The 25105-nt window shown below is 52.9% G+C and overlaps 1 protein-coding gene across 1 annotated transcript in view; it reads right to left on the bottom strand.

Annotated features, from left to right (window-relative positions):
• Positions 1 to 11389: 11389 nt before the first annotated feature.
• The window catches only part of Cpxm2 (carboxypeptidase X, M14 family member 2), a 96904-nt gene continuing 83188 nt past the window's right edge, over positions 11390 to 25105 (bottom strand). The window contains exons 11-14 of the mRNA XM_046448854.2: positions 23411 to 23708; positions 19966 to 20105; positions 18021 to 18120; positions 11390 to 12706 (exon numbers count right to left, since the gene is read on the bottom strand). Of these exons, the coding sequence (XP_046304810.1) occupies positions 12441 to 12706; positions 18021 to 18120; positions 19966 to 20105; positions 23411 to 23708 (804 nt within the window). The 3' untranslated portion in view covers positions 11390 to 12440. The remainder of the gene's footprint in view (positions 12707 to 18020; positions 18121 to 19965; positions 20106 to 23410; positions 23709 to 25105) is intronic.

Genomic DNA, 25105 nt, shown 5'->3' on the forward strand with positions numbered 1-25105 from the left:
CCTATCACCTATGGTGCTTTTATCAAGTCAGTGTAAGAGCTCCATGCAGCAGTGACCAGATCCCATGCTCCTGCTCCCAGTCCAGTGCCCACTCACTCAGCCCCATAGCACCAGTGACATAGTGGCCAACAAAGCAGCAAGAATCCCTGTCTCACAGACCTTATGAAAATCTGCTGCTGCCCTGACTTCTCTCTGAAGCTCAGTTTGAGAGCCCACCCCCAATGACGCAAACTCCAAGGAAAACAGAGGCGAGTATAGAAAGAGGCACCCAATGACATCATCTGCACCCAGATCCAGCCACACCTGATGTCCAATACTCCTTGAAGTTTCAATCACATTATCCAAAGAATTTCTTGTATCTGAAGCTCATCACAGTTGCTTTTCTCTCCTTTTCAATTCAAACAGTCCAAATCTCTATAATGAAGATGACCCTTTTGTATACACTTCAAATGAATCTACCCTGACAAGCAAAGGCAAGGTGCCAATCAAATCCCTTCCATCCACTGCACCCCTGTGTTCCATGCCCGGCTGTTCATTCCTGCCTCTTCTCTGGGCGGGCTCAGACACCACTCTGCCTGAAGAATGTCTCTGCTGGAACACAGGGATAGGGAAATCCTAATTCAAATCATTTTTAAACTGTGCAGTAAAAGTACCTCCACAGCCCGTGACACAGCTCACCAGTCACAGACACACAGCTACATTTCTGCGTGTTGCTGAGAAGCTCACCTGTTGCCACCTCGGCCCTTGACTGCATGAAGGAAAGCAAGATGGCACCTCTGCTCAGGGACCACCGCCTGGCCACAGGACAGCGGGGAGGACAGGGTAGGGCACAGGGAACTGCAGAAACCACTCTCCTTGCCCGTCCCCACTAATGACAGCTTCTCCAAGATCCTTGGTTTGGGGGGAGCAACTCCCAGGTGTGGTGGCCAGTGACACCAACGAAGGAGGCCCCTAGGAAGAGCCTCACATTTCTCTCCCCAAAACTATTTTTCTATCGTCTAATAAATGTCAAATACAGAACTTAAGTCAGAAAGAAGCCTATAAATCAGCCTCTGGCATTGTGCTGCGTGGGATGACTGATAGTCATCTCACTGTGTAATCTGATCCTGTTAATTTCCCATTAGATTGACACATCCCTGCAAGAGAGCGTAATTCCTTCACAGGACAGAGTTAGCATCAGCAACTGTGTTCTTTCCTACAGAAGGTACACTCCTGCTCCAGAAGAATATTACTTATTTTGTGTAAGAAACCTGACGTGGTATGTGGGGGGAAAAGGCAAGGACTATGGAGCTTCACTGATCATGTCCTGGCTGGTGGTGACACATAGGACAAACCTGTGGCACTTCCGGTACAGAGAGGCATCGTTGGGAACTGGCACACCTTGGAATCCCTTTCCAACATAGAGAGAGACATGTCCATCGACAGAAGTGTAACCAGTTATGAAATGTGATCACCTGCTCCTGCTCTGAGCAAGTGAGGCCTTCTGTCTCCTTCTCTTCAGTCCAAGAAGGAGGTAGAAGGGTTTTGCTGAGGACCGTAGAGTGCAGGAGAGTCTCGTGGAAAGACAAGCTATTGGGACGTGGCAACGGTGTCGGGCTTGTTTGGCTAAAGACTGTGGACATCATCGGAAAAGTGGCCCCAAGTATGGGCGAGATGGCCTGGGGATGTCCATGGCAGCCAGACTGATTCCGAGGCCTTTAAGAGTCCTGGTCTTGGCCTCAGTCCTCAAGAGGGAGGAAAAGGACCTGCTTGGGAGCCCTGGAGTCCATGGCTAGCTTCAATATGTCCTTGCTACCACTGGGTGAGTTAGACGCGTTGGACTTGAGACCTGACATCTGCATAGGAACCACTAACATGGACTCCGCGAGAGCAGGCCTAGGTAAGACCTGACGTGGTGCCTCGCTGTCCATTCGATGGCCGCCCCGTCCTAGACCTGGGCCGACTCTCACCTGCATAGAGCTTCCCAAGGAAGCTATGCAGTTTTCTCGCCAACATCATCCTTCCCATCACCGCTGGAGAAGGGCCACCTGTCCTTGGCTCTGAGGCACCCTTGCAGCTCCACCACACCTATGTGTTTGTGGAAGAACTGGAGTGTTGTGTGTGGACAGCCTTGGGCCCCACCGACCTAGCCAGACTTTGCAAAGGCCTGAGGTTGACCCCCAGCCTCAAATCTTCTTTCAGAAAGCTGCTCTCTTGGATGGAGATGTTTGTATCCTGCAGACTTTTCTCCAGGCCTCCTTCCTGGCTACATCCCTACATCTAACAAGGAATTGTCTCACCAGATTCCCTCCATCGGTGACCATAAGGCTCCATCTTTTGCTCATCTGCAGGAAGCCCACTGAGGCTGAAACATCCAGGGGAAACTCTAAGAACACCTCAAAAATGCCATGTTCATGAGGCCAGAGACATTCCCTGCTTTCTTCCTGGATTTGCCCTCTGATCCTAGCACAGTGTCTTGTAAACAGTAGGTGTTCAATAAATACTTGTTAAGTGAATGAGCCACTGAACTGGATGTTCTGCCCAATCAGCAGTTCACCTCCTGCCCTCCAGTTCCTGGAACCTGGGATTCCTTATAACCAACCTGCACCTGGGAGAGGAGGGGGGCACCTGGTCTCCACAGTTGGGGGGTGAAGTGGTGACTGTGTCAGTAACCCCTTCTCTTCAGTTGTTTCCTGCATGGAGCATTTTCCTGAGCCCACCTTTCAAAGATGACTTTGGGGTGTGCAGATGCTCCTGGGGAGTGGAGCCCGCGTCCCTAGGTCCACCTCTGATCCAGCTCCTCACTTCCGCTGGCGGAATGGCTAGTCCTCTGCTGTGCTCACTGTTTACACCAGGCCCTTTCCTGGCCCCCTGGAGCCCATGGGGCCTCACACAGATTGCCCTGAGTGTGCAGGGGGTCAACACCCCAGGGACAACACTTGACCGACAGGAAAGGAGCCGGGGGACAAATCTCTCGCCGCTGTCCACGTGGAGGAGAGCAAGGCATCTGGACGCTTCTTAAATGTCCCAGGTCATGAGCCACCACTGCTGCGCAGCAGGCTTCCGTTGGCTTCTCTCCTCCATGTCACCTTCCCTGCTCCCCACTCCTGCTTCCTGGGACCACCCCTCAAACAGCACTGAAGTTCTGGCCTGGGCCTTGACTTTAGGGGGACCCCAAACCAATGCACACAATTAGGCAAAACACCTAATATTTTTCTGCTCCAAATACCCATCTTCTGAACTTGTCAATTATCCACCCTTTCACAGAGTCCCAGCCTCTCGGGATTTCTGCTTCTTGATAGGGGTCAAATCTTTGGAAATCCCCTGACTGTGCACAGGCCTCACGGGTCCCTGTCACACAGGGAGAAGGACACCTGTCTCCCCAATCCTGCTGCTCTCCTGGGACAGGAGACAGGACAAGCTGGTGTGTGGCCAGTGATGGCAAAGCGACCAGGTTTGGCAGATGTAAGTTTGCAATTAAATTGTGAAGCCCTTCCTGCAGTGGCTTGATTTTTTAAAAGCCTATTTACCCTCCTTTCTTAAGAACTCAACATTTTTTCCACTCCATTTATTAGAAAGAAGCTTTTTAACGTGCCTATTTTGAGAAGGAAGTGACCACTCTGGATGGCCCCATTACAGCTCCGCACAGAGCTGCGCTCCTGCTCCCGTGGCGTCCCTGGGAGCTGCGTGCATGGCCCCTGCTGCCTGCTGCTGGAGCAGGGCACTCGAGGCCTCACCGGGCAGCAGGGGCTCCCTCTTGCCCTGCTCTCCTCTTGGCTTATGTGGCTCTGCTCACGGGATTTCCCCTCTACTAGGGGCCTTCATCTGCTCCTGAACATGACGCACCCATGTCGCTCTCTGCCATTCCTACCCCGTGCCCCTTTGCCACCCGTGTCCCTCCTCCCTGGAGAGGTCAGCCAGCTCTTACCCTCCCCTGCCTGCCCAGTAAACTCCTCCCCATCCAGGGAAAGGGCACCTTTTTGCCTGATGCCACCTCTGGTCCTCAGGGAGAGCTGACCTGTCTCTGAAATACCCCTCCAAGAGCACCTGCAGGTCTCTGTGGTCACCTCCTTTTCCCAGAAGAGGCTGGGGACTTGTCCACCTGAGAGTCCCCAGTGCCGATCAGAGTGGGGTCCAGCAGATTCTCAACAGGTTTTGACACAAAGCTTACTGTATGGGAAACCTGCAGTTTCAGGGCTCCTGCAGCCCCTGCTCACAGAAGACAGATGTCCTTCCTGGAAGGAGGTACGATAATCCCACTAGGTCATTGGAGCAATTAGGGTCCTTCTGATAACAGTGCAGGATTCTCTGATTCTTCCGAGCCCTCCCCTCCGCGGCACGGCCAGCTCCTGGTCTTCCTCCTCCTGCAGCCCTGGCTCCTGACCTCACAGCCTCTCTCTGGCTGGCTCACAGTTCAGCCAGATCCTGCCGAACCAAGAGGGGCTGTGCAGCTCTCCACAGTGTGGCGGAAATGCGTGAGTCCTCCCCTGCTGGCCACCTCTGCGCCCTCCTTAGAGGCTCAGGGAGGCTCTAGGCAGGAGCGAATGAGGTGGAACAGGAGTCAAGGCCTCTTGACCGAGAGCTCAGCCAAGGAAGGTTTCTTTGGTCACAAAACAAACCTTTTCCCACCCCCGATGGCAGAAGATTCAGAGGTGCTGACTTCCCTGCAGGAAGAGGGGATCCAAGTGGGGCTTGCCAGTCCCGAAGCACTGGACCTGCCCAGGCCCAAGTGAGGGAACCAAAATCAAGGGGGAGCAGGGGTTTCAGCCCTCACAGTGCAGCAACCCACCCACTGGGAAAAAGTGAACTGGGTTCTGTCCCATCAGCTCAGCCTTCAGGAGGAGGTAGATGAGCCAGGAAAGGAGATGCAAGGACGGGGTCAAGGGCAGGTCATCTGTGAATGCCCAGAGTCCTTTAGAGGTGAGAACTGAACCCAGGGCTTCATGCATAGGAGGCCAATGCTCCCCACTCAGCTCACCCCCAAGCTTTCTCTTTCATTGTGTATTTTATATTCGCTGTATCCAGAGGTTATGAGTAAATCATATTAAAAGTCTCTTAAATTAAAGAAGCTGCTTTCTGATTGGTGTAAAGAGATAAACACAGAAATTAAATTTCCTAAAATTTTCAGAAAACAAGGACATTAACCTTATAATACTTTAAATATACCAGCAAAGCTAACTTACAAGTACTTTAGGAATCCACATAATTAAGGTAAATCTTTGATAAATGAGACTAGTTGAATGATTGGGATTTCATAGAAACACCAATGTCTTCTCTAATTAATGCTATAAATAATATGAGCAATATTTTATTCTACTATGTGTGCTATTTCCTAAACTTATTCATATTTGCTGATCAAATAAGCTAACATTCTCAGTTAATGTTGAGGGCTACAAAAAATAAAGTAGATTTGTGTTCAACTAAATTCAATCAATATCCTGAGAAACTCTATATTTTAATAGAAAATCCATTTCATGATGTGTCAGGTTGAACATAATTTCTAAGATCTTTAAGCAATTTAAATCTTGGGCTGATATTAAAGTTCGTGAATTAATGGATTGTCATCAGATGCCCAGACCCTTCCTTGGTAAGATGCATACTGAAACACTGATTATTAAGCATGGATTTGAGTCTACAGGCACTTGATTCTTATGTGTGTATGCTTTGAGCCATGTTCATGAACATGGTTTTTGCTACTTTTACAGGTTTTCTAAGGGGGGTATGAACATGGAGTTAGGAGGTTCAGAGAATTGGCCAGCTCTGTCAGGTGGCTGAAATGCAGGTGTGTGGCAACAGTTCTCGGTGAATTGCCCTGCAGTTTGCTCAATGAAAAAGTGTTTACTTTGATCAACCTGATAACTGATGTAAGTGGATATGACTGCACCAGATATCAGTGAAGAGCAATACAACTGCGTATGTGCTTCTGTTTTTCAAGAACAAATCAAACAGTACTTTTGTCCTAAAGTGACATTTCTCAGTTTTGTTTTTTTTTTTAATTTCAAGATACCTTTGAGTTTGAAATTTATGGAGGACCCAGGGAGCTTTTGACTTTTGGATTATAACTGTTAATGCTTTCTATATGGGAACTGAAATTGAGAATTCAGTTTTTACATGTTTATTTATGGATGTATTTGAAGAAAACAACCATGAATGATCTGCATGTTGACAGCATCTTAGTATTATTATTAAATTAGTCCTGGCTTCAAACCCCATGACCTGTCCTCAAGCAGAGGGTCAGCGTATTCCAGAATGTGAAGGTGCTAAACAAGGACACTGGGTTGTATTTGACTTGGCTTTTTTTTTTTTTTATTGGTTGTTCAAAACATTATAAAGCTCTTGACATATCATATTTCATACATTAGATTCAAGTTGGTTATGAACTCCCAATTTTACCCCAAATACAGCTTGCAGAATCACTTCGGTTACACATCCACATTTTTACATAATGCCCTATTAGTAACTGCTGTATTCTGCTACCTTTCCTATCCTCTACCATCCCCCCTCCCTCCCCTCCCATCTTCTCTCTCTACCCCATCCACTGTAATTCATATCTCTCCTTGTTTATTTTCCCATTCCCCTCACAACCTCTTATATGTAATTTTGTATAACAATGACTTGGCTTTTAATCCTGACTTCAGAACCTCTCCTGAGTCTCCCTCCTCAGGATGGAGTTATGTGGCTATTTGCATATATTCAATAGGAATCTGTCCTCCTCTTCATTAGGATATAATCAGAAAAATTGCTCATACAACCAAAGATCTTGCCTGGAATGCTGTATTTGAAAATGATTCAGTATGACCCTATTTTTAAAAAAATAGCTTTATTGTGAGTTTATAAGTTTAAAGTGTATGAATTTATACATTAAAAACATTCAACTCTGGGGTTTTTCACCACAATCAACTTTGAATATTTACCCCAAAGGAAACCCCCTGACTTATGTGGCCTGCACCTGCCCCAATCTTCCTGTTTCCCTAGACATCTGCTGGTCTACGGTGTCCCTGTGGATTTGCCCACTCTGAACATTTCACAGAAATGGAATCCTTCATGTGGCCTTTCGTGATTAAGTTCTCTTGCTTGGCTTGATGGTTTCCAGCTTCTCCTGGCTGGTGAAGGTGACAGCACTCTCTCCTTTTCATGGACAAGTTACGTGCCACTACAGGATGACCACCTCTTGTTGACCCATCACCCAGACTATGGGTTGCTGGCTATACAGAGCAAGTTGCTGCTAAGAACATTCACGCTGGGTTTTGTGCTCACGGTTTCCAGTTCTTGGAGTGCGCACCCAGGGGTAGATCTGCTGGATTCCCTGGAGTCCTGCCACAGTCTGGCTGGGCACAAATCACGAGCCACTCAAGCAGGAACAAACTTTATTTCCAAACTCCACCAGCACACTCCCCCGGAACTCTCCCGAACGCCACCCACGCGGCTCCTTCAGGAACACACCACACACCAACGGGAACTCCCTCCACCGGAACTTCACCAACCAACGCGAACTCTTCAGGAATCCCTGCGAGAGCTCAACCGGAACTCAACGGGAACTCTGCGAGAACTCAAAAGTCATCATCTTAATGGCTCGCTGGTGTCACCTCTCAACCACTACTTCTGGCAAAAATGCCATGCGTCAACCCGACTCGGCTGTGGCCCTCAACAGAGCCCCCATAGTAAACACGAGGAGAAGCTGCCTGTCCCTGCTAAAGCAGCCGCGCTCTTCTCTAACTACAGCCCATTTTCGCTTCTAGGTCACTTCAGTGTTTAAGTTCTCAGTGTTTTAAATAGATTACCCTGGACCAAACCCACGCAACCACCCCAAAAGTCAGGAGTGACTGTGCACACTTTGGAGATGGGGAATCAGCCCTGAGAGGATGATGTCACTTGCTCAAAGTTGCTCAGATGGAGAGGCCGTCTGGGGTTCCAGCGAGCCCACCTTCCCCAAAGCTCCAGCCCTTTGCTCTGGATCCCACTGACCCCCGAGTGGTGCAGGGACTGGTGGGCTTCTTCCTTCCTCTGAAGACCTGGGGCTGCCTCTCCTCAATGCCTCTGTCTCCTCCCCAGGCTTACATGTGAGGTAAGTTACTCTGCCCATTTTATACACGAGAAACTGAGGCTCATAACTCACCCACAGCCGTGCAGGGAGCATAGCAGGGCTGGGACTCAAACCCAGATCCCCGAGCCCCAAGGATGAGACTCTCAAACACCTGGCTTTGTTGAAGGCTACTTGGAAGGACCTGGAGGCAAGTCCAGCTGGTAGGTGCTGGACTCCCAGGATGGGCTCACATGTCAGATCCTCCCTGCTCAGGCTGCTCCAGAGGGGTTGCGGGCAGCTCCAGGGAGAGCCCTCCCACGGATCCAGGCAAGTGCACGAGGCACAGCGTTGCAAAACCCGGCACCAGTGAGCACCGAGCAGGGCCGCCATCCCCTCCCGGGCCAGGTTGTGCTCACGACGCTGCCGGTGTGCTGCTGACCTCCCGACACATGGGGGTGGACAGGGCAGTGAGGGATACGGAAGCTGCACCTCCAGGAGCGTCACCAGTGGAAAACCAAGTGTGACGGGCAGTCAGAAGATCACTGGCTGTCAGGTGGTCCCACCCCGACCTGGAGCTGTGACACAGGAATCAGGCCCCATCAGCTTCTTCAGGGCTTTGCTGTAACCTGCTCCTTGCTGGTTTCCTGCACATGCTGAGCCAACCAGGGCTCCTTCTTCATTCCTGTCATTTCCAAAAGGGGCCTGTGGCCCGGGATGCTCTGTCACTGCCTGGAGGCATGAGCTGCTCCTGAGAAAGTCAGGCCCTGCAGGCCAAGATGTCAAACCCCAGGGTTGTCAGGACCTCAAGACAGCTTCCCAGGCTGGCAGCTTTCCTGCCCTTAGTGGAACATGCCTTTGGGGGATCCATGGCCCTCCCAGGGGCTTAGTTTTCCTGTCTGGAGGGGGCGGGTGGGGGCTGGACCTAAAGGCTGCCTTCCCACTCTCACCCCTTCCCATACCCAGAGAGTGTGGCTAATCAATCACAGCAGTCTTTCCCACGGAGCCGGAACTCTGCCTCAGAACCCTCCTTAACACCAAGTTCCAAGTAACTATGCCTGATGAGTCAGTCTGCAAGAGGAGGCCTGGCTCCATACTTGCAGGCACTGGTCTCAGAAGTGGCCCTCAGCTCCAAGGAAGGCACCCTGCTCTCCTCTGCACACACCAGAAGCAACCCAAATATTCTTTCACCCATGTGTTTCAGTTCTTAGATTTTTATTTTCCTAATTTTCTGGGGACTTTCTGTGCCCTGGTCACTTGGGGATGTGTTTAAGTGATGGGGATCCACAGTCAGAAGGACCAGCCGCCACAGCCTCAGAACAGGTCAGCCCAGGAACCATAGGTCTCAGCAGCAGCTGGCTGGTCCCACTGGGCTGTGGCTTTGCGGGTAGCGGCCACCCCCACTGCTGTGGCTGCCCACTGGGTATGGGGACACCAACCCAAAATGGTATGGAAACCCAAGCTTCTCCGGCAGGGTGGTGCCACTTAGAGCTTATCCTGAAACTGCAACTCTGGGAGACCTTTCTGGCCTTGCCATGCAAATTACCACTGGAATCCAATGCCACTCAGACCCGTGCTGATTGCACAGGGTAACTACGTGTTGCAGTTCTACAGTTCTCTGTAACATCCCTTTGTGCAGGGACTGAGTCCTGTGAAAGACTGTGCCCCAAACTCACAGAAAATGAGCTGTGATCACTGAATAGTTCTGATTTGAGCTTCTGCTCCACACCGCCCCTCAAAACCCTTCAGTAGGGCCAGGCGGGGGTGCACACCTACAATCCCAGAGACCTGGGAGGCTGAGGCAGGAGGATTGCAAGTTCAAAGCCAGCCTTAGCAACTGTCTCAAAGCAAAAAGTAAAAAGGGCTGGGGATGTGGCTCAGTGGTTAAGCATCCCTGGGCTCAATCCCCAGTCCCATACAAACAGTCTCAGCATCAAACAGAGGGCAGCGAGGCCTGTAGAAGGACAACTCCTCTGAGAGGTGCTGAGGGCAGACTGTCCCAGAGCATGGAGGTCCTGAGAGGAAGGAGGGCTGCCTGGGAGAGCCGGAGGCGAGGGCTGGGAGCACAACTCTGCCTGAGAACGGCAGGTAGGGTTCAAAGCCCAGGGGCTGGGCCCGGGGAGGTGGCCCGGGTTGAAGGCCCTGCGAGGAGCCGCTGTGCATGGAGAGGCCACTCCCGACTCCTGAGAGCAGAGCTCTGCAACCCGAGCTCTGGCTTTCTTCCAAAAACCAGGGAACATCCCAGCCAGCCTGAGCTTCGGAGTTCATCAAACCCAGGGCTTCGCTTTGCAGCAGCAAAAGAGAAACAGTCACTGTCTCTTAGGATGGGCTTGCCTGAGACCACACACCTGAGGGCACTGCCAGCCCTGGAGGCCAGAGCTCTGCTTAGTCTGTGGCGCCTGACGGAGAAGGTCTGCAGGGAGGACGGAGGCCTGCGTAAAGGCTGGAGACCGTGCGGTGGCTCTGCATACTTCAGGGCTCAACACTGCCCGTGAGCCTGAGGCTCCACGGCACCAAGTGCCAGGGCTTGGCTTCCAGGTCAGGCGTGGCAGAGACCCCACAAATCCACCATTTCCTGAGCAGATGTGGAGCCGTCGACCTGGGAGAGGGGGTTGGGGGGGTTGGGAGTGGGGGTTACAATTTTAAGTGTTTTATAGCTGCACCTACAGCTCTAATGCTGAGGGGGTGGGATTTTATTAGGAAGGGCTTGGCTGAGAGCTGTGTGGCCCAACATGTAGCCTCCAACCACAAATGGCTACTCAAAGTTAAATCTAGATTAATTAGAATTACATAACACTAGAAAATCCTGGTCCTCAGTCTCACCAGCCAACATTCAGGTGCTCGGCATCCCCACGGGGCTAGCAGCTACCATTAGATAGCACAGAACAGAGCATGTCCACCATCTCAGGAAGTTCTATTGGACAACACGGGTTTACAGCAGGAGTCGATGATGCCCCAGCCTGTGGGCCAAATCCAGCTGCCACCTGTTGGGGTAAATAAGGTCCACTGGACCAGAGCCATGTCCACTCATTGATGTATGTGCACATTCAGAGCCGAGCAGTTACACAGAGACCACACGGCTTGCACAGCCTCCCATCCTGATGATGTCATCCTTATCAGAAGTCAGCCAAGTCCTGGTGCAGATCATCACAAAGCTGCATGAGGACTTTACTGCAGAGACACTCACTGGCATCTGTAGGAGGCACTTGTGTGTCCCCACCACTTGTCTGTCCTGGGAACGGGGTGGGGAACATAGAGCTATCAGTGCCATTGCTGTTTTACAGGGGTCCAGGAGGCAGCTCTTCTAGGGTGACTGACCTCAGAGACAGGCAATGGCAGTAGCATATGGGTGGCCACCAGACCATCCAGAAAAGGCACACCGGGAGACTCTTACCATTTGTTTTCTTTATTTTTTCCCATTCTTCCCAGATCAATGAGGCAGCAACACGAATAAAAAGTGACACATAGCTGTTTGCTTGCTGATAACCCAATGAGCCCTCCCTCTCTGAGGCTCCATGGGTAAGCCTCGGGGTTTCTCAGGGACTTCAGTCTTAGGAGGAAGACCTGCATTCCACACATCAAAAGTAACTCCCACCTGACAGGTCAGCTGGGGAGGCTGAGAGCAGGAGCAGAGAGAGGCTGGGAGGCCGACCTTCTCCTGGCTGTTTGCAAGTCCCAGCAGGACACAGAGGAGACCCAGACTAACTCATGTGGCACCTCTGGAAGGCCGGCACCTCTGGCTCCTCCGCCCCAGACACTGACCCCCATGCCTGCTGGGCCAGCAGGGAGTTGGGGGCTTGGGGCCCAGCTTGCACGCGACAAGCCCAGTGCTGCCTGGCTCCCAGCAAGCACTTCTGTCCCCTTTTGTGGACACAATCTTTGCTGAAAAGGGATACTGGGCTGACCCCGAGGCCCACTGATGTTCACTTGGTAATGTCCCTATTGTCATGGGAGTGCAGCATTTATTTGTAGCAGCTCGAAATGTCCTGGGGCCAGCCAGAGAGGGCGGGTTCTCTAAGGGCACCCAAGAGCATCCCGAATGGTAGCACTGGGGACGGCAGGCTCAGGAGTGCTGCAACATCAGCTGTGCCAATCGCAAATGCAGAGGAAACTCCTGCTGTCACGCAAGTGGGGAAGCCCTGGCCCCTCCACGCGCAGCCGGGAGGCCCTGAACCCAGAGTGGCTCCCTCCGCTCCTGGGGTTCACTTGGCGAATTCTGCCCCCTCCAGCCCTTCTTTGCTGCTCTGTCCAAGGTATTTGGAAAAATGGAAAGAAAACATCCTAAGCCTCCAGCATCGGATCAACCTCCAATGCACACCCCCCCCTCCCCAGACGCTTCTTGAATTACAGAGAAAACAGCTTGAGCGAGTCCTCTACAGGCTACTACTAGGGTGGGTTTCCTTCGCAAGAGTCTGGGACGAGTCTCAGCCGTCCAGGAGGGTCACCCGTGCTGCCACCTGCGCTGCCGTCTCTTTCTCCCCCGCAGCCTTGGCCGCCGGGCAGGCAGGCTGACAGGCTGCTTCCCAAACTTCTCCATGATCTCCCTGATCCTGGCCAGGTTGGTCTTGCTGAGCGTGAAGTCGCACCGCGTGGCCCCCATGTCGTAGCCGACCATGCAGTTCTTGGTGGAGGTGGTGAAGCCTTCGGCCTTGGCCGTGACCACATATTCGCCAGGGTTCAGGAGGCGCCAGTAATCCCCATCACTGGCTGTGAAGAGAAACCAGGGCGGCTCAGAGCAGTTCTTTTCTAACACAAATACCAGTGGCCTGTTCCAAGACTGCCCCCCGCAGAGAGCCTCTGAGCCCAGCCAGAGCGGGCAGAGCAAGCCCTAGTGCATTCTGGAGGCCAAGATCTCTCCCTCTACTGGAAGCTGCTGTAATGGGTTCAACAGGAAGGGGCTTGGGATGCACTGTACCCCTAATGATCGTGACCACTCCTCTCTCTGTGGCAGTACCAGCCATTCATTATGAACTTGAACTCACAGTGTGCCCTCACCACAAAACGCCATCAGGCCTCCTGATGTCCTTGGCATGGCTACAAATACAGGGAAACAATTTCTAAAAGGGCTGGGGTTCTTCACTTCTGAAAAGAGGAATGGGCTAACCCGGAGGGGCTGGTACCTGCGGCCACTCCACAGCCACCGTTCCATGGCTGGGGCTGAGGGAGACAGAGCGCGGCCATGAGGCAGAGACGCCCTGAGCTCACAAGCTGTGGCTGGACCCAAGGTGGAACCCTGACCCCAGTTAGGCCACTTACCCAGCAGGTACTAATTGACCAGGGTCCATCCCTGGCTTCTTGTGCCTCAGGACAGCCTTTGGCAGGGGCCAGCCCAGGCCTTGACTGATCCCTGTGAGCACCCGCTGTACGGCAGACTCCCCATATCCACCCGCTGTGCTAAGATGGCGTCTGGCCCCTGTTCCCTCATGTCTCTCCATCCCATTCAATGAGGGCACTTGGCAGAGTGCTGGACACACACTTGGAAGGACTTCCCAGCCTAGCAATGGGCCAAGACAGGAGCAGGAGGCCATCATTACTCTCAAGGACAGCGCTGGTGAAGGAGAGGAGGGTGGAGGTCCCGTGAGGGAGGGGCTCGCTCAGCTCAGCCCAGGGAGCAGTGGGAGCCAGAGGCGTCTCGAAGGGGACCTGCCTGAGCTCAGCGCCAGGAGAGCCCCAGGAATCTCTCGTCTGCTGAAAAGCCAGGAAGGCATTTTGTGTTGTAGAAAACCCTGCACTTTCACAAAAGGAAGAACAGGGGAAAACGGGGAGCCACCTCCCTCCGTGTGTGTGTAGGGGGCACCTGGCCTCTCTCATGGGGTCCCCATGTAGCAGACCGCATGCACCTGTGGCAAACAAACACCCCTGAAATTCCCTTTTCATAATAACTTGTGCTCCAGAGAGCTCACTGCGTGGCACGCGGTGTCCTGATGACTGAGACCATAATGTGAATTCAAACCTGATGCTGCGAGTGTTGTAAGTGTACAAGGGACTCGTCAGCCTAGTACTCGGTCAAATCCAGCCTTCGCTCCCAGAGCTCTAGACTGGCTGTTCCAGGACAGACCTGCTAGTTACTAGCTGTGTGGCCTCACACAAAGGTGTTCACCTCTCTGGGCATCACATTGCACGTGTGGGAAAGGGAATAACCCGGCAGCCTCCATCACGAGTGGCCTGGAGGGTCCGAGGAGTCAGAGCAAGCCCTGTCCTTCCACGTGCCACGTTCCCCAGTGTCTCCTCTTCTGTCTCACAGCCTCTGAGGTGCCAGGGCCTGTGTTCCCGTCAGGCTGGAGGCTCCTTGGGAGGCGTGACTTCAGGCAGAAGCTATGTCTGTGCAACAGGGAGATCAGACAAGTATCCAGGGACTAGGAGACAGTGTCCCTGTCAGCTGAGGAGTCCCTACTCACGTGAGAGCTAAGCACTCAGCAAAACCCCGCTCAGGCCTGTGGCCCTGCCCACCTCATCGCTGGCCACTGCCCACAGTGGCCACTCCAGCCACACAGCTTCTCTTTGTTCCTGGACTCTTGACTCAGTAGCTGTCCTTCCCTCCAGCTGCAGTGCTGTTCCCAGCTCTTCCACATTCCCCTCTTTCCTGGCCCTGATTATGGTCTGCACTGAACTTGAAGTCTTTCCCTTATCCTCACTTGCAGGCCTCCATGAGAAGGCACATTGCTGGGGAGAGGAGTCCCCTTCTTTTCTCTTGCAGCATTTCCAGTCTGGCACCTAGTAGGTGCTCAGTGAGATGTGTTGGAAGAATGAACGGAATTATCAGGAAGATGTGAACAGGAAGTGTGGCTCTGTACTCTGACAGTGTCCACTTCTGAAACCTGACCTGCTTGACTCTCACCTGGGCTAGGCAGGCGCTCTATTCCTGGGAGCTCCTGGCCAGGGGTTCCCCACCTTATCCCCAAGGTTGTTATCTCTGCTCCTACCCCTGACAACCAGAAATGAACATATACTGGATGAAATGTAGGGCACAGAGGCGGGTTCCTGTCCCCCTGAGCGATCTGCTGGTGTCAGGGGTGAACACCCCAAGCAGCCACAGTGGAGAGGGATAAGGAGTGGCATCACTGGGCATTTGTGAACAGCAGGGGCAGCCCAGGCCCATGAAGGTCCATCCACTAACAGGTCAGGTTGGTATCAACCAAACACGAACAGTCCACAGTGGAATTCCAAGTCAGGTGTTTAACAACGCGTTCATGTGCATTTCCAAAGCATCCTTGGGCGCTTGGCTCCCTGTGGAATTTGTCTGTTTATTTTATGCAAAATCCTCCTGAAACAAAACTTGTCAATAAAACTGGTCAAATAAGTGTCAGATAGAAATCAAGGAAAATTCAGAGCTTTTGTTGAGCTCCCAAAGACACTGAGACCAATAAAATGAACAGGACATGTAAAGTATGGAACACGCCTGTCAGGAGAACACACTGGGAAATCGCTTACGGGGGGGAATAAGTGCACGTCCCATCAGCTCATCCAAACTGCCTCCCTGAATACAGGGGCTTCAAACGCAGAGCTCAGCCAGGCTTCTGTGGCCCAGGGCCTCCCTCCTTCCCACTCAGTTGAAAACCCTCTCATTGCCTCCCAGGCACTAAATAGTCCAAGGAATGACCCAGACGCCTTTACGAATCGCTGTTTTAAAGGATCGCTTAAGGGATATTTAAGATACCAATCCTATGCAGACCCAGACCCAATGGCCTCCCTCATTCATAGTGACCGCCAGAGACCCATCTCTAGCACCTCATGGTCCTCGGTTCACATTTGTTGAACTAACAGATGAACAACTGAAGGCAGAGCCTCTGAGGGGCTGCCGTGTGCAAAGTCACGAGCAATGAGGCGAGAAGCCCCGGGGTCAGCCGCTGTCGGATCCGGGATGGTAAATGGTAAAAAGGTTCCGAAAATACAGAGTGAATAAGTCAGAACTCAATGGGAAGAATGCAATTTACGGCCCTACAAGGCCGTCTACCACGCGGTGGCATTTCAGACATGATTCTTCCATCTAAATCAGTGGCACTGAACCCAAGGCCAGGGTGGACCCCGCCTGTCCTCCTCCTATGTCCCAGGGTCTGTGTCTCCTCGCAGTTGAATGGACCACAGCTGCAGGCGGTGAGGACGGCCACATGGGTTCAAGGATAGTATGTGAGAAGACAGACGTTCCCCAGACAAAGCTGGGTGCTAAGAGGGACCGTCGGGGCGGGCGGGCTGGTGCATAGTGTTAGGTCGTGGTCACCGATGGCTACCTTGAGTGGTGACACCTGAGCAGCCTGGGCAGGGCTGAGGGAGGAGCCAAGGACTCCCTGGGGGAAGAAGGTCCAGGCAGAAGGAGGGGCTACGGTGACAACCCTGACGTGGGCTCAGTCCAAAGGAACTGCGAGTAGCCCTGTGGAAGGAGCCACCACCCCTGTTTGCCAGGGACTGGGGATTCCTGGAACTTGGCATCTTCAGTTTTAAACTGAGGTCTCCCAGGTGATGACAGTGCTGGGACCTGAGGGCTTGAAACCCTGACCGTGGGAGCACCTTCTTTCCACATCACTTTCAAGTCACCAGCACCACGGCAGTGTCCCCGAGTGGATGCTACAGAACACCTGCAGGTGACACTCCAGCCCAACCTGGAGTAGGGACCCGAATGCAAACCCAGCTCATCTCTGCAAACTCCATGGGGCCAACTAGCCTCTTGGAGCTTCTGCTTGTCACCTGAACAGGGGAAAGAATGGGCTGTCTCCCTCACAGGGATAGCACAAAAAAAGAAAAGAAAGAACATGTGCGGATGTTCTCAGGGAGTGGGGAACAGGTCACATGAGACAGCATCATGCCACTGCTGCATCTGAGTGACCCGGGGGACTTGGGGAGAGTCAGTCCTTTGCTCTCCTGAGACTGTGTGGTCACACCATGAATGCATTTGAAAGTGTGAGGTTAGCCGGGAGCAGCTGCACATACCTGTAATCCCAGTGGCTCAAGAGGCTGAGGCAGGAGGATGGCAAGTTTCAACGCCAGCCTCAGCAACTTATCGAAGCCCTAGGTCACTTAGCAGGACCCTGTCTCAAAATAAAAAATAAAAAGGACCGGGGATATGGCTCATGGTTAAGCACCCCTGCCAGGCAGGTTCAATCCCAAGAGCCAAAAAAAAAAAAAAAAGAAAAAGACAGAAAGAAAAAAGTGTGAGTTTACTTTGGTATTTTAGGAACTGGAAACCAAGTTTGCAAGACTGGGTATTGCAAAAGAGTTGGAATAAGATTTCAGTACTGCCTTTTAGATATCATCTTCTAGCCCTTAGAGTATCCAAGATTCTGAATTCTCCACACTCACTAAAATGGAAGTCAATGTGTGGTCCCTCAAGAGTTAACAGCCCAGCCCCTTTGTCCTTCAGCAGATGGGAGCTGGGTCTCCCTGCTGCACTTCTTCACGTGCCTCTTTTCCTCGCCTAGCGACAGCATTGTAAAGACAGGAGTCAACCCACGCAAAGCTATGGAGAGTGTCCAGCAGGCAGGAGATGCCAAAACAGCATGTGGGCTCATTGTGATCCTCCGCTTTACATCCTAAAGCACATTTGGTCATTTCCGTGGTTCAACAAAAAAACTGCATCCTCTCTGATCTGCAGTCAAGGCCAGGTTCTTGCCCCACCCCAGCTGCTCCCTGGATGCGTCCTTTCTGATGGCTCCACCCCAGCCCCACCAGGTCCTCCATGAGCAGGAACGCCCAAGTCTACAGCGTCTCCCTTTAGGGGCGCCTGCCTGCCCTACCCATCAGGGCTCATCCTGCTGACCTGGGTGCCAAGCTGCTGCACAGGCAATGACCCATCTCAGAAACTTCCACTGCAGCCAGAAGCCAAAGGCTGCTCCAAGCCCATCCCAGGAAGCCAGAAGCAGAGGCTGAAAACCTGGCTCCCCGGGGTCGCTTGGGAAAGGGAAAGGAGGAGACTCTACTTTAGCTCTGAGCAAGGAGTTTCTGGCACTTGGGTCATGATCAGAACTGAAACACCTCAAGAACACAGGTATTTCTTATGGAAAGACAGTTTATAGACATTCCTCGTTACCTGTTCGGACGTCATGGTTAACGCCTTCTACGGAAATGATGGCATTTGGAATCCCCTTTCCATGCAAATCTCTCACCAGACCTTTGATGCCGCGATGAACCTGCTCGGGACATGGGGAGACACAGTGAGCTCTGCACACTCAGCACAAGGAAGTGGCCCAAACTCCACCCAGGCCCGTCCCTGCCAAGCAAGCACGCTCCCTGCACCAGGCCAGCCCAAGGACCCTGGCTCTGCACGGACCCAGTGCATTTTCCTGAATTCGATTTAGGGGTCCATGCACCAGAAAGTTTCCCTTTAAAATTAAAATATTCCACAGACTTAAAAAACATCAGGATCCAAGAGTTCATAAAAATACACCCACCCAAAATTAAAACTTAATGTTGATAAGACACATTTATTTGGATTTCCCTGGGCTCTTTGGACTTAATGACTGAAGAGTCAGAGAGGAAAGAAAAGAACTGAGGCCTTTCTAGAAAGGCCCACTGTGCCTGGGCACCTTCTGCTCATCAGCTGTATCAGGAGACATGTCAACTCTGAACCTCCTGCCTCGAGCCCCCGGTGTAGGATGACATGGTGATCCAAGGTGACATGTCCTCATTTCCAAAGACATTCTTTATGAATACAACTGGGCCCAGGCTTCGTATCCACAGGAGGCTCTTTGGCTAAGTCAGATCATTGCTTCAGAATGACGAGTTGCTGCAGTCAAGTCTCGAATGCAAAAGGGAAGGTGCCATCCCTCACGAATTCCCGGGTCGGGACAGACATGTTTTCATGGCTTCTCATGAGAGCAGACTGGCTTGCATCTTTTATGCCAGGGAAGCTCACTGGGGCTGTGCTGAAGCTCCTAGGACCTCGTGGGGCAGACTGAGAGGTCAGTTCCAGGTGCAGAGGTGCAGCCACAGGCACCAGGAAGCTGGCACCCAAGCCATGGGCTGCCTGCAGCTTCTGACTCATATACAATAACCCACAGGAGGGCACCTTGTGTGCAGCCCCAGGACTGTCCTTCCTCCAGCGGGGGTTAAGCAGAATCTAATTGGTATGCTGGTGGAGTCCTGGGCTCACTATGCATGCTGGCATATCCCCCTGATCTCCAGGAAGTCTGCTCCTGATCTCCAGGAAGTCTGGGCCTCTTTATGATGCAGCTAGCTTTAGCGTTAGACCTGGCTGACTCATTCATGCTCCGTCATGGGTGTGTCTTGAGAACACGCGGCAGGGAAGGTGTTCCAGGGGCCCGGTGAAGACTCAGGGCCTCATCAGTTGGCTGCAGGACCTTGGTAAAAGTGCTTCCAGTCATCTCACGCCACACCCTGCAACGGTGACTCTGAAGGCCTGGGGGTATCATGGGCTGCACTGGACCCCCCAACGTTTATCATGTGAAGCTTAGTGCCTCCGACTGAGGCTGTCAAATGAAGCCATGGGCCCTAATCCAGCAGGACTGGTGATCTGGACATGCACAGATGCACATGATCAGAGGAGTGACCTCCTGAGGCAGCAAGAGGGCCACCATCTTCAGGCCACAGAGAGCAGCATCAGAGGAAGCCACCTGCTGACCTTGCTCTTGGCCTTCCAGCTCCAGGACTGCCACTGGAGCCACCAGTCTGTGGTATTTTCTCCTGGTGAAAGCAAACTCAGACACGGGCTGTGGGCACACCTGCTCAGACAATGTCACCCACTCCCCATACAGCGCCCGAGAGCCCTGCACTGGCTGTGCCACCAGCGTGAGGAGGAGCCCCACTAGTTTGGAGCATTCCCCCCGACCCCGCCCCGGGCTCTGGCCAAGTGCAGACAGGCCAAGGTTCCGGGCAGCACTGTGGCTGGCCAGGGTGACAGCCATGGTGACGGCCAGGGTGATGGCCAGATCTGGAGCACTAACTCAGCCCACGCCCTCAGCCACAGGACAGCCCCTTCCTCGGCTGCCCCACCCCAGCCGCGTGCCCCGCCACACCTGCTCCATGAACACGATCAGCGATTCCCGGTTGTTCTCCCACTCCTCGGGCAGCTCGCTCTCGTGCGGGTACTTATCGCAGCCCACGTAGATGGACAGCTCGAAGCAGTTCGTGTGCAGGTAACTGAAGTCGTTCAGACCTGCCAAGCCAAGGGACATTCTCGCTGAACTGTGCTCCTGGTGGCAGGGGAGCCAGCAGGGGTGTTCCCGAGCACTCGGAGGACGTCACTAAACCCAGAGGCATCGAGCACCTACCACTGACCAGCACCTGGAGGACCACAGAAGTGAGGTCTGGAGAGAGTGGGCAGGGAGTGGGGGAAGGGCCCAGGGGAGGACACTGCCCGAGGCGTCACTGATAGAGGAAGGGCTGGAGTAGGTGCTTTTATGTACTTATTTTATTAAGGTAGTTTAACCCACTGTCAGTCATTAACACTGTGGGGCTCTGAAGTGTTGAATTAAATCTATCTCCACAGCCACATGGACCTCAGCTTCAGCCATTTCCTACTCTGAGCCATAAAATTGGCGTAATTCCATGCCATGTTTTACTGAGTGCCTTCTGTCATCCAGGGCCTGTCCTAGGTCCCCTGCATCCCCTGGAGGAGTCACTGTATCCCCCCACCCAAGCACCAGAGGTACGCAGAGGGCACATTTTTACACATAAGAAGATTGAGACCACGAATGATCAGAATCAGATCTAGACTGTGGGCCCAGGTCTGCCTGGTGACAGCCCTTGCTCTCATCTCCAGACCATGAGTCCCTTCTTGTGGACTGCGGGGCAATCATGCCCACCTCGCAAGCCCCAAGCAGACAACCCCCACGTCCCACATGGCCAAGCACGACTAAACAGGGTGCCAGCGGCCGCCTGGGCAGGCAGACAGGCTCTGTGCAAGGTTCCCAGCCTGCAGCTGCTAAGGGCCGCGTCTGGCTTAAAACGGACTGGAGCTCACTCCCCGTGGGTCTAGAGGCTGGACGTGTGAGATCAAGGTGCTCCCCCAAAGCCTCTGGGGGCTCCCTTTCTGCCTCTCTGCTCTTGGTGGCCCAGGTGTTCCCTTCTCTCTGCCTTGTCTCTACATGGTCTCCTCTGTCCCTTATAAGGACACTTCTCAGGGTTTTAGAGCCCATCTGGGTGACCCAGGATGACTGCATCTTGAGGTCTTTAGTGTAATCAACTTCAAAGACCATGGTCCCAATAAGGTGACATTCCCAAGTAGGGGGGCCACCAGTGAAGCCACCGCCTCACCTAATATTTGTGCAAAAGCCACTCTCTACCAGATTCTGGGTTCCAATCACTCAGAAGCCAGCAGCAACGGGCTTTGGTCACTAATTGTGATAAAAGAAGGAAGGACAGGAGCAGTGGACAGTGTGGCTGTGTCAGGGAATGTGAGTCCTCCGCCAGGGCCTGGCCTGGCTGCAGAAAGCTGGCCCCGTGCCCAGTCAATTCACTCAGGCAAGTCCTCAGAGGGATTGCAGAGGGCCTCGGGGCTGGGGCAGTGTCCACTTGGGTTAGCACGGCTCTCCACGGCGGGGCGGACATCTCATGGCACACAGAGTGTCTGTGGCCACCCTCTCGGGCCTTGCAGTACTGATGAGATGATAAGGAGACGTTTTGCAAATGTCTCTAAAGGTCGGGAAGCCTGAGCGGCAGGATGAGAAAGCAGAACTGGGGGAAGCTCGGGCCAGGCCGGCTTTGCTGCTGACGCCATCCAGGGCCAGGTCCTGCGAGGACGGCTCCCACAGCCACCTTCCTCCATCAGAGCATAGGGGACGAGGCGCTGCGGCACCGGGCAGCACTTGTCAGGCCTCCAGTCCTGGCTGGGGTGGGGGTCACCCCCTGGTGTTCTCAGACTGGACCAGCTTCATGGGGGACACAGGGCCACACGCTCCTCAGAGCTCTGTGCACCTGCCTCCCTGGAGGACAAGGCACAGGACCAGAGGCCTGGGACAGAGAACCCAACGTCTGTCACCATGGTGCTCCATGCGCACAGTGCCCACGGTGGCTTTGTGAAGTTGACTGGGCTGGTTCTCAGCTCTCCCTCCCCCATTAACCAGGAAGAACTGGACAAAAAGTGAGAGTGAGAAATCACGTTTCATTAACCTACAAAGGACACGCCTGCAGACTGTCACCCTTCACGAGGGAGGATGATTAAAAAGGCCCGAGCCACCAAGGGCTCCGTCACCAGGTCCCTGGAATAATGGGAAATATAATTGAGAGAGAAAAACGCACCCCTGATCACTGCATAGACCCCCCTTTACTCTCACCTGGGTCTGGGGGGTGGTTGCTCTCCTTTTATAAGTGAGATAACTGAGCCTTGGAGACCGGTGGGGGTCTGCCAAGCAAGAGAGGGGTCAGGCACAGCTGACTCTGCGTGACGCTGACGGTGACCCAACCCCAATCCCATTGTGACCGCACCCAGCGTAGTCACAGCAACCCCTGAACCGCTGCACTTGAAGGTTTCCCTAGGTGGGGTCCTGGGGCTAAAACTGAGCGTCGTGGGAAGTGTGACTTGCCCCTAGGGACTCTTCCTGATAGACAGGGATCTGCAGCTCTTCAACATTTCATATGAGGCAAAAATCATGGTGGAGACAAGAGGGAACACCTCCACTTGGTGTACAATGGAGAAAGAGTCGGGGAGGGAGGCTCTCTGTGTTTTAAAATGGCCATGGGAACACATAGTTCTACTTTTTTTCTTTCCCAAGGGTGGAAATATACATGAAAATCATGTGAAGGCGAAATTTAAAGCCAAGTAAAGTCATATGAAAACTCATTGGTACAGTGAACAGAGAATAAGAAGATAATCAAAAAAGAGATTCACAGTGAATCTGCCCTGAAAGAAGAAAAGGGCAGGAATGGGAACTTGCCCTGAGGGTTTCTGAGAAGCCAGACATTGAGCAGCCCACCCCTCCACCTTCTCAAGACACCCCTCAGGGGACATCACCATCGCCACCACCATGACCTCCATCATGTCAACTTTACTAATGGAAACATATAGGGGTTCAGGGGGGTAAACTAACTTGCTCAGGGTCACACAGCCTCTCAGTGATAGAGGTGAATTTGAATCCAGGTCTTTCTGATGTAGAGTGTTTTCCAAATCCATCATTGGCTTAACCAACCTTCACAACCTTTCTTTGGGGTCCCACACCACCACTAAGTCCACTTTCGCCCATCTGTGATCCTATAACATCTGCATAGCTCAGTGGCCAAGAGCAAGGTCAGGCAGACCCCAACTTACCCCTCTCTTGCTTGGCAGACTCCCACCGGTCTCCAAGGCCTCGTTATCTCACTTATAAAAGGAGAGCAACCACCCCCCAGACCCAGGCGGGAGTAAAGGAGGGTCTATGCAGCGATCTTTGGTGATGGCACTGAGGGTCGCCTGTGCCCTTCCTGTGGGGCCAGCTGTCTGTGAGTGCGTGGCCTCGTGATGTCCCCCAGGGCCATGAGACTTACTTCCGGCGACGGTGTGCCAGGAAGCCCCGTTGACGGTGCCCTCCTCCTTCTGGAAGTCCTCTGTGTGGCACACTCTCCTCCTGGCGTCCGTCATGAGACGGTGGGTGGAGGCGTAGGAGTAGGCCAGCCAGCGGAACACGTGGTCGTCGGGCGTGGGCGTGTGCTCCTGGGTCTTCCACGCGGAGCGCACCATGTCGTAGGGGTAGGCCACCACCAGCTCGCCCCCTTGCAGGTTGCCACCCAGCACGAAGGGGATCTTTTCCATCCAGGCAATGACCGCTCTGGTCTCCGCGGCCACCTGTGAGCGTGGAAAACCGATGGGTACCATGAGACAGAGACCGCTTCACCCCGGCTCTCAGAACAGCCGCCTGTTCAAAACAGCAGAATTTCCTAGAATAACCTTAGAATTGCTAGAATTTCAAAATCTGTCCTGGGGAACCTGGACTTGTGAAAACAGTGGATTAAAAAAAAAAAAGGGAAAGCCAGGGAAGTGTCTGATTTCCATGGTGGGAACATTCCAGTGAACACCTTTGTGAGAAGCCCCGGCTGGGTTCAATCCACAGTACTGCAGCTACATTCCCAGCCCTTTTTTATTCTTTCTTTTGAGACAGAATCTTGCTAAGTGGCTGAGGCTGGCCTTAAACTTGTGATCCTCCTGCCCCAGCCTCCAGGGTCACTGGCAGAGCGATAATTCACTCCAACACCACTGAATCAGTTCACAGGCCGCACACTCACCCACGGCTACCAATGGCACGAGAGACCAGCACCCCGAGTGTGGCCAAGCCCCAGCCCAGGGGTCTGCTGTCTCTCTGTGCAAAAGGCCAGAGAGTAAATATCTTAGGCTTTGTGGGCCTCACAATTTCTGTCACGATTATTCAACTGTGCCCTGCATCAAAGAAGTAGCACAGACAAAAGGCCAATGTGCACCCACAAAAAGCCATTTACCTCAGCAGCCCCAGTGGCCCGGCCCCCCTGAGGCCCGCCCACCTACTCTGTCCAGGCTCAGTCCCACGCCAGCTGCCTGGAGGTGCCAGGGAAGCATATGTGACATCACGGGACACAACTGACTGCACCAGAGAGCAGAACATGCCACAGAGACCCCAGTGGCTCAGGATGCAGTGTTACAGACCACGGGATCCCAGGGAAAACCCTCAGCTTCAAGGAGACTCAGAAGACTTCAAACCCATGAAACCCACGGCTTTATGTGGCTCTTGACTTGAGCAAGCTGAGGGGTTAGGTGGGATGAGAGGGGCTCAGAGAGGATGGAGGAAGAGTGGAAAATGGAGAGGAAGAGAACTCACTGACCAGTGTAACGGGGGGAGTGTGAACACTGACCAGACATTTTATGATATTAAGACATTGTTTATTTGACATAATAACAGTAATAGAATATGGTGCATTATTATCTCATTATCATTTAGTTTATATAGTAATGGTAAATAGGGCTTTGAAAAAGAGTCTCCATTTTTTACAGATAGCTGTTGAAAAATTGATGGGTGACTGACACAGTCTCTGGGACGCGCTTCGGTCAGTGGGGAGGAAAAGAATGAGGGTGAAGGTATCGACAAGTCAAGCCAAGTGACAAAGTGGGCCCCGGCCCCTGAGAGGCTTCCCAGCTTACTGGGATGGTGCCTGTTTGACTGCTCATAGCTCCTGCGGATCCCACCCGCCCCACCCCTGGATCCCACTCAGAGG

This window comes from Marmota monax, unplaced genomic scaffold (assembly GCF_021218885.2).
Source record: "Marmota monax isolate L192 unplaced genomic scaffold, Marmota_monax_Labrador192_F-V1.1 WCK01_AAM20220418_F8-fsc00076, whole genome shotgun sequence".
Taxonomy (NCBI): Eukaryota; Metazoa; Chordata; class Mammalia; order Rodentia; family Sciuridae; genus Marmota; species Marmota monax.